The sequence below is a fragment of the Epinephelus moara genome, chromosome 7 (genome assembly GCF_006386435.1).
Source record: "Epinephelus moara isolate mb chromosome 7, YSFRI_EMoa_1.0, whole genome shotgun sequence".
NCBI lineage: Eukaryota > Metazoa > Chordata > Actinopteri > Perciformes > Serranidae > Epinephelus > Epinephelus moara.
In genome coordinates, this window is record NC_065512.1 from 35879711 (window position 1) to 35895586 (window position 15876).

At 41.0% G+C, this 15876-nt stretch overlaps 1 protein-coding gene across 1 annotated transcript in view; it reads right to left on the reverse strand.

The window, feature by feature from the left end:
- mlphb (melanophilin b) overlaps positions 1–15876 on the reverse strand; it is a 58359-nt gene that overhangs the window by 7440 nt on the left and 35043 nt on the right. The window contains exons 10-13 of the mRNA XM_050049900.1: positions 13295–13378; positions 7273–7575; positions 1800–1940; positions 1631–1696 (exon numbers count right to left, since the gene is read on the reverse strand). Of these exons, the coding sequence (XP_049905857.1) occupies positions 1631–1696; positions 1800–1940; positions 7273–7575; positions 13295–13378 (594 nt within the window). The remainder of the gene's footprint in view (positions 1–1630; positions 1697–1799; positions 1941–7272; positions 7576–13294; positions 13379–15876) is intronic.

Sequence of the window (15876 nt, forward strand, 5' to 3'; positions counted from 1 at the left end):
AATAACTAATCTAAGACAACTAGGATTTGTATCCAGGTTCATTGTAAACTCTTTGATCTCACTGTTAAGAGGCAGAGAAATAACTTTATTAAAGCCTGAATTCTTTCTTGATCTGCAACATGTTAGTCTGGAGGTGTAATCTCATGTCTCACAGAGTTGGTGATTAACACTAAACCTTTAACCTTTAACTCTGTCAAAGAAAACTGAGTTCAGACTGTTTACTTATAGCATAGCTACACTTACAGATAACTGAGCCTCCTTCCTGCCTGTCAGCCAGCATCAAACCATAAACCTTCCCGAGACAGTCTGGATTTGGGTTCAGTCTTGCAAGGATCAACAGATGTGAAGTCCGGTGGTCAGTAGCTGCTTGCTCTATGGCCGTTTAGCAGCTAACAAGTGCAGCTGCTAACACCACCGCTGCAACTAACAAACTCAACAAATTCATTCAGCAGCTCCACCATCCACAGTCAGACACACACAGCTGATTATTTACTACAGCTCACAACTCGCACCAATGGCTGCTGCAGTGTGAGTGTTTTTGCCTGCTAGTGAAACATGTTGGCACAAAGTATTTACTTGAGTTTAACAGCCTGTTGCTCATGCGGCATTTGAAGATAATTACAAGCACGGCCGCTCTCGACTTTCACTGTCCAATAGTTCACCACTACCATTTTTTTGTCACGTCTTGTCGCATCAATGACAATGAAACATAGATCTCGTCTTAGTTTTTATTATCAAGATCTGTTTTTAGCTCATCATCATCTTGTCTTTGTCATGGAAAAATGATTGTTGACAAAAAGATTATGTCATAGTTTTCATCAACAAAATTAACACTGCCGTTCACCATGGAGGGATTTGACAAAAACCAAGTTCTCCTCACAAATTCAAGTGTTGAGTAATTGATATAAAATTGGTCATTTTGCAGGTGAAGTTTAAAAAAAAAAAAAAATTAAACTCATTTGTGCATTCTCAATAAATGCAAACTGGTCAAAACCGCTGACTGAAATTGTTTTGAAAAGTAAGCAGTTATGCCTTTTACATGTAGTTCATCCCTCCTTTATTGATTTGTTTTAAAATAAAGAGACACTAATTTGTCGTGTTTTGATGTCAGTGCTGCTGCTGTTTGTTTTCCTTATTTTTATTTAAATATCCTCTGACTTATTAGGAAAAAAATAACATATCACATAACACATATGTTTGAATTTATACCAAAGTACTGATAATCACAGTCACAGTCTGTGTTCAACATGTCTATCTCCATTCAATTATAGAGGGATTTCTATTGCATCAACCTTTTCAGCAATAAAGAACGTTTAAATGCTACATTTGCAACTGGAAATCGAGTCAAGACAACTCTGAGCTGTTGGACTTCAGGCACACTTTTTGATATTTCCCTCAATTGTATTCCGCTACGCTCACCCACTTTTCAAGACAAGCCACAATTTATCTCACAGTAATCCAGTAGGATTAAATCTGCCGCTCTGTGTCCAAAAAGAAATCCAGTATGCACTTGTTTGATTTAATACAAAGTGAAAAGTATTTTATGCATGCAAACATTCTCATATAATGATTTTAACCAGCTCTGACTCTGAAACTCTGGCTACAACTCAAATAAAATAAACGTCTTTACCCTTCTTTTATCCACTGGCATGCCGGCAGCATTCAGGGCAGCAATCCTGTTCTCTATGTAAGAGACCTTGGGGTAAAAAGAGAAATGTTGACTGTGCAACCTTTTGGCTCTTTAAAACAAATTTAATATGCCAGCTAAGCTTAACTCAGCTTTTGTTTTTTTTTCTTACCTCACTCTGGGCGTTCTGGACGTTGGCAGCTGCCTGGGCTACCTGGTCCTCCAGCTCAACCAGTAAGGCTGTTGAGCCTTTAAAGCTTGCCTTTGATCCCTCCTCTAGAGGGTGCAACTTCCTTTCCAAGCTCTCTGTTGACTGGTTTGTTTACAACACAAATTTCGAGAAATGAAACAAACAAACAAACAAACAAACAAACAAGCAAAACGTGAGTTTGTTTTTCACATAAAAAATTGATATGGCACTTTTTGTTGGGGAGATGGGGCTTTGTATGCCGTTATTAAAGAATAGACAGTAGAAAGTTGATAGGAAATCAAGGGGAGAAGGAGTTGAGGAACGACATGCAACAATGTTTCTCGGAGGACTCCACAGATGGGTATGTTCAGGGTCAGTGCTTTAAACACTAGGCCACCAGTGAAGTGCGTCAAGTCTCAAGTTATGAATACCAAGTCAAAGTCAAGCCGAATCTTTCATCAGTGTTAGTCAAGCAAGTCTCAAGTTTGCGACTCAAGTTGGACTAGAGTCAAGTCATGTGACTCGAGTCCCCCACCTTGGCTTATTAGCCACTTAGCACAATCATTACTATATTAATTAAGGTTCATCAGTACGGTTTGTATTTCTCTGTAATGTAGCGCAGTAGGGCATTAACAGAAAAGTCGATTTGTCGACGTGTCGACGTCAGTGGCACAAGTCGACACCCCCCGGGAGGAGTCGACAAGTCGTGTGTTTTTTCCCTCTCGCTCTCTCTGTGTGCTTGTGTACGGAATGCAATCGCTGCCTCTGATTGGCTTACACAGATACTTTATCCTTGACTACTCGGGCGTACTATAAGCGGAGCGGACTCTGTGAGGAATGTCTGCAGTCATTCGGGCTTTCATAGTTGAGCGCACTTCCACGTTGTAGTTTCCTGTAAAAATGTCTGTGAAAAATCCCCGCGATGTGAAAAATACATGCCGAGCAGTCACTGGTGCACGGAGCGGAGCTTTGCGCGCACAGGACTTGTGGACGTCCGCTTTGAGTCCGCGCGGACCTCCGCAGAGTCTGTTCCGCGTCAATCTGCCCGAGTATGTTCGGGCCTGACAGACACACATCACATGTGTGGAGATACTTCACTTTCCTCCGCCGTGTCAATGTGATGATGTCATCAAATGACTTGTCGACTCGACTTTATTGACAGATAAGTCGACCTGAAAAAAATCAAAGTCGTTAATGCCCTATAGCGCAGTGTTAACAGTGTTACTGATACTATTCTTTCTCAGACCTTGGTCTCAAACCATTGTCTTAAGGCCCAAACATACTTGGGCGGAACGTATGTGGAACGGACTCCGCGAGGAATGTCCGCAGTCATTCAGGCTTTCATAGTCGAGCTCACTTCTGTGTTGTAGTTTCCTGTAAAAATGTCTGTGAAAAATCCCTGCGATGTGAAAAATACATGGCGAGCAGTCATTGGTGCGCGGAGCGCAGTCCGCGCGGTCGTAAAATCTGAGCTTTGCGTGCACAGGGCTTGCGGACGTCCGCTTTGAGTCTGCGTGGACCTCTGCGAAGTCCGTTCTGCGTACGTTCCGCCCGAGTATGTTCGGGCCTTTACCCTGCCCAAAATATATAATTTAATAATTAATTTAATATTGTGAACATGGGGGCTAATGGCCCTAAATGACAACTATTGGTCGACTAGGAAAATTCTTAGTCAGGGCAGCCCTAGAAAAAGTAAAAAACAACAAGAACAAGAAATGTCAGCGCAAAAACATTGAAGGTATGTTTGAAGTAATTTACTGTCCCTGTTACATAGTATTTACGACAGAGAAAGTGTATTGTTCAATTCTAAAAGGTCCTGATGGTTTTAGTTGCCTAAACTTCCCAAACCTGAACTACAGAGATGGTGGATTAGAAAAACCCTTGTGGTATTCTTTCTTTGTTCTTTTCTTTCTTTCCTCTCTCTTCATTTTAAGTTTGTGCCAACTACTAATGTGGTCCTGACCATAGACTGTATATAAAAATGGACAACATGTCTCCACTAACCCCTGTTGTACAGAAGCTAAAATATACTGGATAAGTTCACTGCCATCTTGCCCTGGTGACCCTCATTCAGTGCCAGAGTCTACGCAGTAGCAATCTCTGCAGTGACTAGTTTCCCACTAAAACACAGTGCCACTGAATGCAAGGCACCGACTGGCTAATACAGCTGTCAATCATGTTGTAAAATCTCTGTTTTATAGCATCAAATAACTAATTAAAACCAAACTCAACAGAAAAATGAACACTTGAACATACAGCAGGGTGATAAAAAGTGACAGAAGTGACAGAAACCATCTTTGGGAAAAATACATCTGACATGTACTTTTGAGTCTTTAGTTTGGCCCATGTCCCCTCCACTAACAAGGAGAACAGGCTTCATGATCTATATTGCAGCCGTTATGCTGTCATGTTGTCCATGTTTATGCAGTCTATAGCCTTGACAATAGGGGTGTCAGATCAGGCCCCCAGTAACACAGCTCCACCTTACTTCCAATTTTTCCAGTGGCCACGTGCAGTATTGCAGCGAAACAATCCCTGCAACCCAGAAAGGCATTATGGACTACCATTATAAAAGAGACGTCTGTAAAACTGTTAACAGGACACTTCAAACTGCAAAGAAGGTTGATTATGATTTTTTCTATTATTAATTTTTGGTCCATGGAGGTTTTATGTTTGTAAAACTTTCCACAAGAAAAAAAAAAAAAAAAAAAAAAAAGTGTGATGTCATCACAATGTAAAGTCTTTCAGCTGAGTGGGAACTTGTAGGTGGGAAAAACACTAAAGCACATTTTCAGTGGGCTGCATAGTGTGACAGTAAATCCTGAAACTAGATTTTTTTTTTTTTTGGTGTCTGCACTAGGCAAGCAGTTCCATTGTACTGAATAGGTGCCATCTTGGCATTCTGAATCTAGCTATTAGGCATGTAACGATATGTCGAATTTCGCGGTGTCGCGATAAAATAAATTCTCGATACCGTCGTGGGAATGCCACGGTAGTTATATAGCTGCGTTCTCCTACAGAGCCGGTAATATGACTGTGTGACTACATTCCCCATAATCCTTTGCATGCAACTGCGCACGCAGGTGAAAGCAGACTCGTGCAGCTCAGCCTCTCAGCCTTCAACTCTAACCCGCGCGTGACCGGAGAAAACAGCGAATAAAAGTAAGGAGATTGACTGTTCTTCTCTATTGATTTTCTCCGCGACCGTTCGTCAAGCACTTGTCGGCAGTCCAATGTTTTCACAACGAAAAAAAATGATAAAGTTACACTAAAATAATGTATAACAAAGCTTTCATACAGCTTTGCACACACATTACTTTTGGATGGATTACTTGCGAATGCAGGGTCGCACAGAAATGCCACGCATACCACATGAAAGTGCAGGAGCAGAGCTTTCCTCTCCTCATCTCCTGTTCTGAGAAAGTGTTAGGGTCTCCTTGATGTCAAGATTGTCAACCTGGCGTGAACAAACTGAGTGAATGTGTGTTTTTGAGTTTTTCTATGACTTCCAGGGAAATGGCTGGGCTTTATTTATTTTGGTTTTCTTTTACACACATCTCTACCCACCTCTCTCTCTCTCTCTCTCTCTCTCTCTCTCTCTCTCTCTCTCTATCTGTGAGTGAGGGATTGTGTGTTATTGAGTTTACATTATTTCTAATTTGTTAATTTTGTTGTTGTTGCAGGGTCTGATTGTTCTAAGTTCTGTATATTTGATGAATATTAAGACTACTCTATCCTCATAATTTGATGTCATTCAGATGACTTTCTAGTAATAGTACTACACTACTTTTGTTCAGAGTAGGTTAAAAAATACTGAATGTTTCCCTTTTTTATATTCTGTCACTATAGTTTTAATTGACATGACTTTGTTATGGCACTTTAATGTCTGCCTGCCTAGACTTTAATGTCTGCCTGCCTAGCAGTAATAGGGGGGAAATGAAAGCACATGTTCAACTGTGTGTTGTTTATGATACGCTTCCAAGTTAAAAATAACATGCTGTACAGTGTACATGCACTATTTTTGAATAAAATAGCTATTTTTAACAATAAATTTTCTCTTTTTTCCCCTTGTATAAATATCGTGATAATATCGTATCGTGAGTTTCTGGTATCGTTACATCCCTACTAGCTATTATTATAGATCTATGTGTCAGATCTGAAAATGCTCTATGGCTTGTTTTGGAAGGTGATGACAAACAACTTATTTTATTGTTTAGGTTGGAAGACTTGTTATGGGGCAGTTCTTTGATGAAAAGTCCAAAGCAAACCTTATGGAGAGATTGAATTTCTAAATCAGCCATATCATTCAAACCAGTGGTTCCCAACTGGTGGGTTGCAGTCCAAAACTGGGTCAGGGGTTCATTCTGTATGGACCACAAGTGACTCGGGAACATGTCAAGTTTGTAAAAGACACACCTTTTTTTTTTAAAGTACAGTGAATTTCTGGCACAGAGCTTTTATTTCAAAGTGCTGTTTCCTGCTGTAGAGTGAGTGACTAACGGTCAGCTACTTGACAGAGACAGTAAACCAGCTCAAGGACATGACCAAACGCAGGTGTGATTCTGAATAAATTAAACTGCGTGGACCTTGAACTATTGACTAAGGAGAAATCTGGACCGCGTAGCTGAACCAGTTGGGAACCACTGATTTAAACACCATTAACCTCAGCAGCAGGACTTGAATTATTACAATGGAACAAAGTCTTCGTATTTATTATATGAACCACAAGAGTCACTCTTCCATAAACAGCAAGACCTGTAGTGGCAAGTAGTCATTCATAGCTCACCATAGTCAGTGAAGCACAAAAAAGCTATCTGGCTTGATAATAAGCAGAACAGAAAGCAAGGGCTGCTGGGAGATCAGAGGTCATGCTGGAAACAAGACTGTCACACTGCAAAAGAAAACATTGGCTTCACAAGTTTGGCCCTCAACAGGTTAGCTTCAGAGCAGTGGGATTTGCTTGTACATGCTAGTGTTATGTGAAACTTTAAATCCTTAAGAGAGGGCATACAGTTTGAACAGGCCTACAGTTCTGTAAAAAACACAATACCATTACTCACCTGAGTACTGTAGCTTTGTTATTTCAAGGGAAAGAAATACCAGTGAAAACAGTTCAGGCAGCTTAGCACATCAGCTACGAAGGAATTATTTTTCAAGTCCATTCTGTGTTTTAGAAAATCTGGGAGTGATGGTTGCACAGGAAAAATAAATGCTAAGGCTGAGTGACTTGATTTATGACTACAGTATGTGCTTGCAGTGGATTCCAGCAGAGGTGGTATGGAATTTCTTGTACCAGGTTTTTTTTTTTTTACCAAGAACAGAATGTGCAACGATCCAGATGTGCAGTACAGTATGAATGTTTCTGATGAACTTTCTGGCATTAAATGCTTGTATATGAATTTTACTTTCCTCTGCTCATGTTCTGCTCATTTAATTCTACCATAAATATCTCTACCTTCTGAGAGTCAGTCAGCCGAGGTTGCTCCTCCTCAAGTCTGCAGAGAACAATGCTTGTTCTGGATGAGGGCCTGGTAGGTATTTTGGTGGGCTTTGCATCTCCCTGTGGGCCCCTCCATGCTGGGATTTCTTGGGAGGAGTGTGGTCTGCTGGGCTCGTCCTCATCAGAGGTTAGGCCGTGGTCACTGATGTTGTCTGTCATTTCGTGCAGCTTCTGTCTCAGTTGCTGCTCTTCTAAGTCCACTTCCTCCCACTGAGGAAGAGGAGAGGTGCTGTTTGGAGTCAGAGGAGCCTGACTGGTCTGTAAGAGCAAAGCCAAGAATATGTGGCTGAGAAAAATCATCTATGCCTTCAGTGAACATTTTTATTTTGTGTCTTTATTTCATTTAAAACACATTGGTTGAGTGACAGCTGTTGGCACATGCCTTAATGGTTTAGCTCTTCAAATAACATGGTAATGTTTGGGATAGGTGTCCATATGGGACAGGCCTTTAATTCCTTTCACACAAAACTGTTGCTCAGCAAAGATGGGAAATCCATCCATCCATCTATCCATGATGGATGGATGGATTAATCTGAGTCGCAGGGCCAGCTGGCCAAGCAAAGCAGCACCCCAGATGTCCCTCTCCCCAGCAACACTTTCCAGCTCCTCTTGGGGGGGACCCAAGGCGCTCCCAGGCCAGATGAGATATGTAATCCCTCCAGCGTGTTCTGGGTATGCCCTAGTGCCTCCTACCAGTAGGATGTGCCCAGAACACCTACAACAGGAAGCACCCAGGAGGCATCCTGATCAGATGCCCGAACCACCTCAACTGACCCCTTTTGACGCGAAGGAGCTCTACTCCAAGCTCCCTCCGGATGTCAGAGCTCCTTACTCTATGTCTAAGGCTGAGCCCAGCCACTCCACGGAGAAAACTCGTTTTGGCAGTTTACCCTTACCCTTACCTTTTTTAACCACCTCAAAAGAAAGCATCTGAAAGATTATGCTGACAGTCATACAGTGAGGGGATCCCAGGTTAGTGCATCAGCAGCAGCAGCTGTTGTTCCATTTATTTTATTTTATTTTTTTCTACTTTGTGATGTTTATCCTTTAACCTTTAACCTTCTCGGTTAAATAAAGGTTAAATAAAAAAAATAAAATGTTTATTAGAATGTTACATAAATCTACCTTAGAAAACAGCATGAATGGAGTAGTTTTGCTGAGGATTTGACTGTTTAAAAATATCAAAACAAAATGTTTATTTTGGGAGTTATGCAAAATTCCCTCAATGTACTTGAATAGAAGTCTTAACCATGTCAAAACTCCAGCGGAATGTTCATACTTTTGGAAACGCACACTTGATTAAAATCAATGTGAAAAGGTACCACTAGTTTTTAAATGAGGAAATTAGTTTGGTTGTATTGTTCAGTATCTTACAAAATAGTATGAAAAACCAACATGAAAAAGAACTGTGATACGATTGTGGATTGTGATTCTGCCTGCAAAATATCGTGATATGATACTTTCGCCATATTGTAAACCCCTGTTGCAAACAATGGCTAACTTTGCTCGAACTTATGTTGCTAACACCATCTTGGTTTTCCAACTTTTACTTGTATGCGGTCAACTTAGCTGTGACGTAATTTCCAGCTCCAACCTCTGACTTCAGAGGTAAATGGAATGCAGCATTAGCAAATGATTAGTTGACTGTATGTAACCGACTGTGATTAGGCTAATCGTTGACTGTCCAGCTGTGTTGCCCTACTTTCTGCACAATTCATATTGGCCAAGGGCCCTCCCTCCACTACTGACAGGCCTGTGAATTTAAACAGGAAATAGCTGGTCTAGGTGATGAATAGATGCATCGTACAGTACATTGATGCATGAAAACACCAATGCTCTCCAGTTACTATACAAATCAGATGGACATTAACACAGACGTGGCGTGTGCAGACTCTGCTATGACAAACCGGCGGAACATGTTCAATATGCAGATTGATTTAAGATGTTCCTTGCCACAAGAGAGAGAGAAAAGGCCTGAGTCTATCAAATATTGCTCTCGTTTGATGCAGAATAGCCACTAATTACGAGGCGAGCTTCAGTTGTGTGTTCGTTTACGGTTTGCTGTTTTTGTGGTTTGGCTCATTCTCTGATGACATTGGTGTGGATTTCAGAGCCCACGTCCCAATTAAAAACAGTCACCAAACCCACATGAGACAACACTGTTGATGAGAGAGGGATGAATATGAGTAACTGTGTGCTCCTCTTCATTATCAGAAACAATGAGCTGCAAATACACTACATCATTATTACCACTGCCAAGGTTTGTTAGTTTGTCAGCAGGATTATGCAAAAACCACAGACTCAGTTTTCATGAAATTTCTTGGAAGGGTGAAGCATGGGCCAAAGAAGAGTACATTAAATATTGAAGCTGATCTGAAACATGGGGCAGATACACAAATTGTTTTTAACTTTTGGTAACATTGCAAGAGAAGGCATTTGGCCTTGATGGAGGTCTGTGCTCTCTGAGTTGCCTTCTAGTTTCTTTCTGTGCCAGCTCAGGAAGTTCAACCTGCCTCAGGAGCTGCTGACAATTCTACACTGCAATAATCCAGTCTGTTCTCTGCACAGCCATTACTGTGTGGTTTGGATTAACCACAGAACAGGACAGGAACAGACTACAACAGTAAGAACTGTGGAAAGAATCACTGGTGCCAGCCTGCCCACCATTCAGAACTTGTACTCCTCCATAGTAAGAGAACTAGCACGTACCATCACTGCAGACCGTCACACCCTGGACATAACCTGTTTCAGATTCTCCCCTCTATATTTGTATACGTTACAACTTACTGAACACTTGACTTGTATATAAACATAGGTTTTTTTGTGGCCATTGCTGCTTTATTTTATTTATTTATTTTTATATACTTTATTAATCCCCCCCTGAGGGGAAATTCAATTTTCAATTTTTTCACTCTTGATAGATAGATGTAGCAATCACTAGTGACTGCAACATCAGGAAGGAAGAACACGAGAAGCTTGAAAAATTCCAAGGGCTGAAAGAGCAGCAAGAAAAGATGTGGGGGATAAAGGCAACAGTGGTGCCAATGGTAATTTGAGCACTCGGGGCTGTGACCCCCGAAATGGGGGAGATTCCAGGTACAACATCTAAGAGGACCAGAGCTTGAGGAAGACACATGAGGGGGGGGTTTATATATACACTGGTTTTTCCTTTCACATAATGATACCTGTATTTGTTCATCGTTGCTTTCCTTGTTCAGTTGTTGTGTGTATTTATGTGTAAGTTCCCTGAGAGTGATGAAAAAAAAAAAGAAAAAAGAATAAAGTCAAATTCTTTTATGTGCACACATACATACTTAGTTCTGATTCTGAATATTAGAAAAATTAGATTTTTTAAAAACCCCCCCAAAATAATCAAAAAAACAAAAAAAAAAAAAAAACAACAGTTCATGTTTATCTCTACTATCAGGTTAAAAGAAAGGTCACATACATTCAAAGGTTTGGACTGTTTAACTACACTGAGAAAGTTTCTGTTCAAAGCTGCAGTGATACATGTTTATTGGCCACTTGTGGACCATAATGGGCCATAAACATAACACTTATGTATCACTTTATAAAGTTGTCATAGGTTGGTCATTAAGAGCAATACGTTTTGCTTTATACAAAGTCATCTGGCATTGTTCATATAAAAACAGTGATTAGTGCATCCTTAAGGCTGCCATGTCAATGTTTTGTTTTATCATTAACAAGAATGCCCTTACGGTTAGCACTGTCGCCTCACAGAAAGAGGGTTCCCGGTTCGATCCCGGGTGTGGGAGCCCTTCTGTGCGGAGTTTGCATGTTCTCCCTGTGTCAGCGTGGGTTCTCTCCGGGCACTCCGGCTTCCTCCCACAGTCCAAAAACATGCAGATTGGGGACTAGGTTAATTGATAACTCTAAATTGTCCGTAGGTGTGAATGTGAGCGTGAATGGTTGTTTGTCTCTATGTGTCAGCCCTGTGATAGTCTGGCGACCTGTCCAGGGTGTACCCTGCCTCTCGCCCGATGTCAGCTGGGATAGGCTCCAGCCCCCCCGCGACCCTCAAGAGGATGAAGCGGTTAGAAGATGAATGAATGAATGAAGAATGCCCTTAAAGAGACCAGAACCAATAAAGATCTAATCTTGGTAACCACTATACTAACAACTGTCTCTCTTCACCAACAGGAATAAGAACAGAAAAACACAAAGTAGAGAAGAAGGCCATCACACATCATATGGTTCTCCTGCATGTGTCTCAGCCAAGCCCCCGTATACATACGGAAACATGGCAGTCAGTCAGGGGTCACTCCAGTATAGTCTGTGAAGATGAGGCCAAGTTCCAGTATATCTCTGCCTTAATCCTCACAAACTTTAATTAACATCAGCTGTGGATGCAGCAAGGAAGAGTGAATGCTGCAGAGTGCAAGTGCTGTCTGAGGAATGGGACAAGACATTGTGACATCATATGTTCCTTGGGAACATCCATGTCTGTGGCCTGTAAACTGTAAGATTCATAATTCATGTGTAGTTTAACAGTAGTAGTTTAATTAAACTCACTATTTTTTGTTCACTCCTCTGTCACTATGTTAGTTTCTACTTTTTGTCATATATAATGAGACCAGCTGAAAAAAAGGACTTATCACAGTCCCTGTTGCTGTGGTTATGTACACATAAACATGTTCTTGCCAAACAAACCATCTTAGTGCTTCTCCTAATGTATTTCCAAAAACTTCCTTCTGCAACAGCTGGGCTGAGGTTGGACGATGGTGATGATTATCATTATTTGGCAACTGTGGTTTGATATTTCAACCTATCCCATTCCCAGGGTATCAAATATGGCAGTTGTCGTTGATTGTCGTTGGTGTCTGATTCCAGCGCACAAGGCACTCTTTCATGTCTATATGAGATGCACCGGGGTTTCAGCTAACTCCAATGCAAACCCATCCACAGCACACATGCAGTATAAAGAGCAAGAAAGTCCAAGTAGGGTGGGAGGGAGGAGAGGTGGATGGGTCAAACAAACACAGGACATTCACCCAAGACACCGTTGGTTTTGTCCCCTGTTACATGACTTTTAAGTTATGTAGTTACCATCATATGTTATGTATATCATTTGACGTAGTGGTTAACTTATTGAAGTTACATAACAAACATACTTATTTTAACCCAAACCCAACCGGGCCTCACTCTGAAGTCAGCGAAAACCGGTACTTGGTAAGTGACTTCCGGTGTCAGACACCTACCAAAAAAGCTGTCCTTTCACATCGGCATAATACGCAGCCGGTTGGTGTCAGGGGGAAATGCAGCAGGTAACAGTGAAAGTTAAGGGGGCAGGTGGGAGGGGTGGTGGATGGGTCCAACAACCACTGACTGTCAAACGGGGGCTGGTAATCACTTGCCATAAGATTGTAAATCCAAGCCCTGTTGTTTTTTCCTGCACCCAACCACGTGCTTTTGTTGCCTAAACCCATCCACATGCATGCGCTGGCAAAACATAACCATGTGTGTTTGTTGCTAAGGGGAAAAAAAACGTTAATCTGTGATGTTTTACCAACGTAGTGTGTTTATTTTGAAAGAGACTGTTTGCAAACTGTACATGTCCTGTGAAAAAAGAAGTGTATTTAGAAAACAGACAATGCATGTCACAGGCTGAAGTTGACACTGTGTTCCAGATCATCAACAACCAAAGCACGTCATATGTTGACGTAAAAAAGTCCATGACCAAACACTGATATGTGACAAAGTCAGAGTGAGCATGTGTTGCCCAAACCATGATCTTTTTTTCTAAACCTAACCAAGTATTTTGGTTGTCCAAACCTTTTGGTGATGAAACCTACATTTCCTGTGAACACGGAAGTTTATTTTGAAAAGACACTATGCATGTAACAAGTGGAAATTGACGTGCTGTCCCTGAGCATCCAAAACTGACACTAGAGAGATAGTGGAGATACTGGATAGTAGAGTTGGGAGTGAGAATGTGTAGGATATTTAATGGATTTACCTCGTCAAACGTTGAGGTGACCTTCTGCTCTAAGTGGTTCAAGAGGGTCTCAATGGCTGACATGCGTCTGTTCAGGTCAGTGATCTGGAGAAAGACAGGGAAAGTCAGGGAGGCTACAGTCAGATGATGAAGACAAGACATAATAAAGAAAGAAATGTTGGAAAATCACAGGATTTCAGAAGATTAGAAAATTGATTGTATTAAGAAAAATAAATTGGAGAACTCGGGAAAAGTTTCCACGCTTGTACTAAGAGCTTCTTCAAAACAAGATGTACAGTACAGTTTATAGTTGACATGATGCTGTTCAAATCACGCTCTAAGTAACAGCATCTCATATGATATCAATTTCACTCGGACTGAACACGTCAAACGACATCATCAACGTCTGAACTCTGAGCCAAGTCAACTCATCCCCAAATCAGATTTCACAATAATTGAGAGGGTCCACTCTTAAATGACTTGGACGAAGCCAGAACAGTCCACATGCAGAAAAAAAAAAAAAAAAAAAAAAAAGATCCACTAGACACGATCCTGTATACTATAAAGTGAAATCAAAGAAATGTTCCCTTGGATAATGGATCGTAATGCAATAATACCATTTTTTCCCTCTGCTCTCAAAAAACAAAACAAAAAACAACACACGCACAAGCACGGTTTTAAAAAAAAACTTTGTCTGAATGAAAAGGGAAAAACACAGTTTAATAACTGTCAAGAGCACATCAACAGGTGGTGACAGAACCCTAACAATAAAGCCATGTTAGCCAGTCACACAAAGAAAAAGATCAATCAGAGGCCTAAAAAAACTAGTGAAAGGCTACTTATGGCAGTTACCTTTATAGTGATTCTGATGCCCTGTTCCTAAATATAGTGGAAGAGTGGCTGTACATTTATGTGTAAACAAGTAAAAAGTCCCGTTAGTAAGAACCAGTGCTATTTTGGTAATGTCCACCATTGCACGAAATGTAATGTTGCTCACAAAGGAGATAATGGTGGGGTGCTGTGGCCGTGCTGCCTGCTCTCTCCGGTTTTATGCCAGGCTCAGCTCCTTTCAAAGACTCCTTGCGAAGCACTCCTCCGGGGTTTTTTCGGACCTAACTGTATTGCGGAGTTTTGCACAGCAGCGATCGGATCTTTGCTCTCAAACCACAAAAAAATGTGATGGCACAACAGTCTCCTTTAGTACATTATCCTATTCTTTCTTTTAATTTTCACATTGGCTAGTCATCCTGTTTAATTTGTCTTCTGATTAAATCGGAACCGTTGAAACAAGTTGTAGGAAGCCTCTGCAAGTAATTGGTTGCTGGCAGACACTCTGTGCTGCAATAAAATGGTTAATCAGCAGTGCCGTGCACTGTAGAGCCGATGCGCTGCTGGTTCTGCCGGCCTGAATAGAATATAATGTCTATAGCCTTACTGTTGTGTACAGCCTTATAGACTGAGCTGAGTAGTGATGCGCGGGTCGACCCGTAACCCGCGGGACCCGCAAATGGACCTGCGGGTCGGGCAGCAGTGATCGTCTGTTAAATCGGTCTGTAAATGATGTTTTGACATTATAATCTATTAATCTATAATCTATTACTGTCATGGCATCCGAAGGTACTGATGCGTTGAGCAGGTGACAGTCCGTGGCCGTTTTCAAAACACACTTGTGTCATGCACTCTAAAAGAAACTTGTTGAAACTTTAAACAATAATTTATTGTACAAAATGGGGGAAACAAACATTGACAAAAACGGTTCCATAATTCATGTTAAATTCAAAAGATAACGAAAAAACAGCTACATGTTAGAGGGAATAGTGATAAAGTGGTAAAACCTGGCATTGATCCACAGCCTCAGACGGATGTGCTCAAGCCTGCCGTGCACACAAGCTCTGTTGGTAGGCGATACTATATTTTCACATTTTTAACAATGCAATTTAAAAGTTTTGATAACCTTTATTGATAACCTACATTTACCAACAACAAAAAGACTACATTTAGCACCACAAAAATATGTTAAAAAAAAAAAAAAAAAGTAAATAAAAAAATGAATATCGAATACCAAATTTTCATAATGAATACCTACCCATAGAAATGAATATTCGAATATCCGAATATCTGGGTACAGCCCTAGTAGGTATATGTGCAAACAATGCACGACAGCCTGAACCTAACCATAATGATTCATTTGGCAGTCAGTGTAGACATCTGCATTGATTAATAATTGAAATATATGTAGTCCATATTCCATTCAGTCATCCAGATGGATGACTGAAAAACACAGCTAAAAGGTTTTCTGTGTTGACACGCCATTGCACATCAGTCCAAACTCCCTTCAACAAACCAGTCAGTGAGCCCTCGTGCCTTGTATGGAAGCATCCACATTTTGTTATGTTCTCTGCTCATTTATTCAGGTTGTTCCTTTAATTTGTCATTTGTCTGTATATTAAACATGTAAACAAGCTGCAACGCTACTCTACACCATTTCTGCCCCACATGTGCCTTGTGCCTGCAACAGAATCTGTAATTTCTGACTCATCCTGATGTCTTGTTCCACAAACATTATCAAATTGGATACGTCACTTGACTTTCAGCCTCGCTTG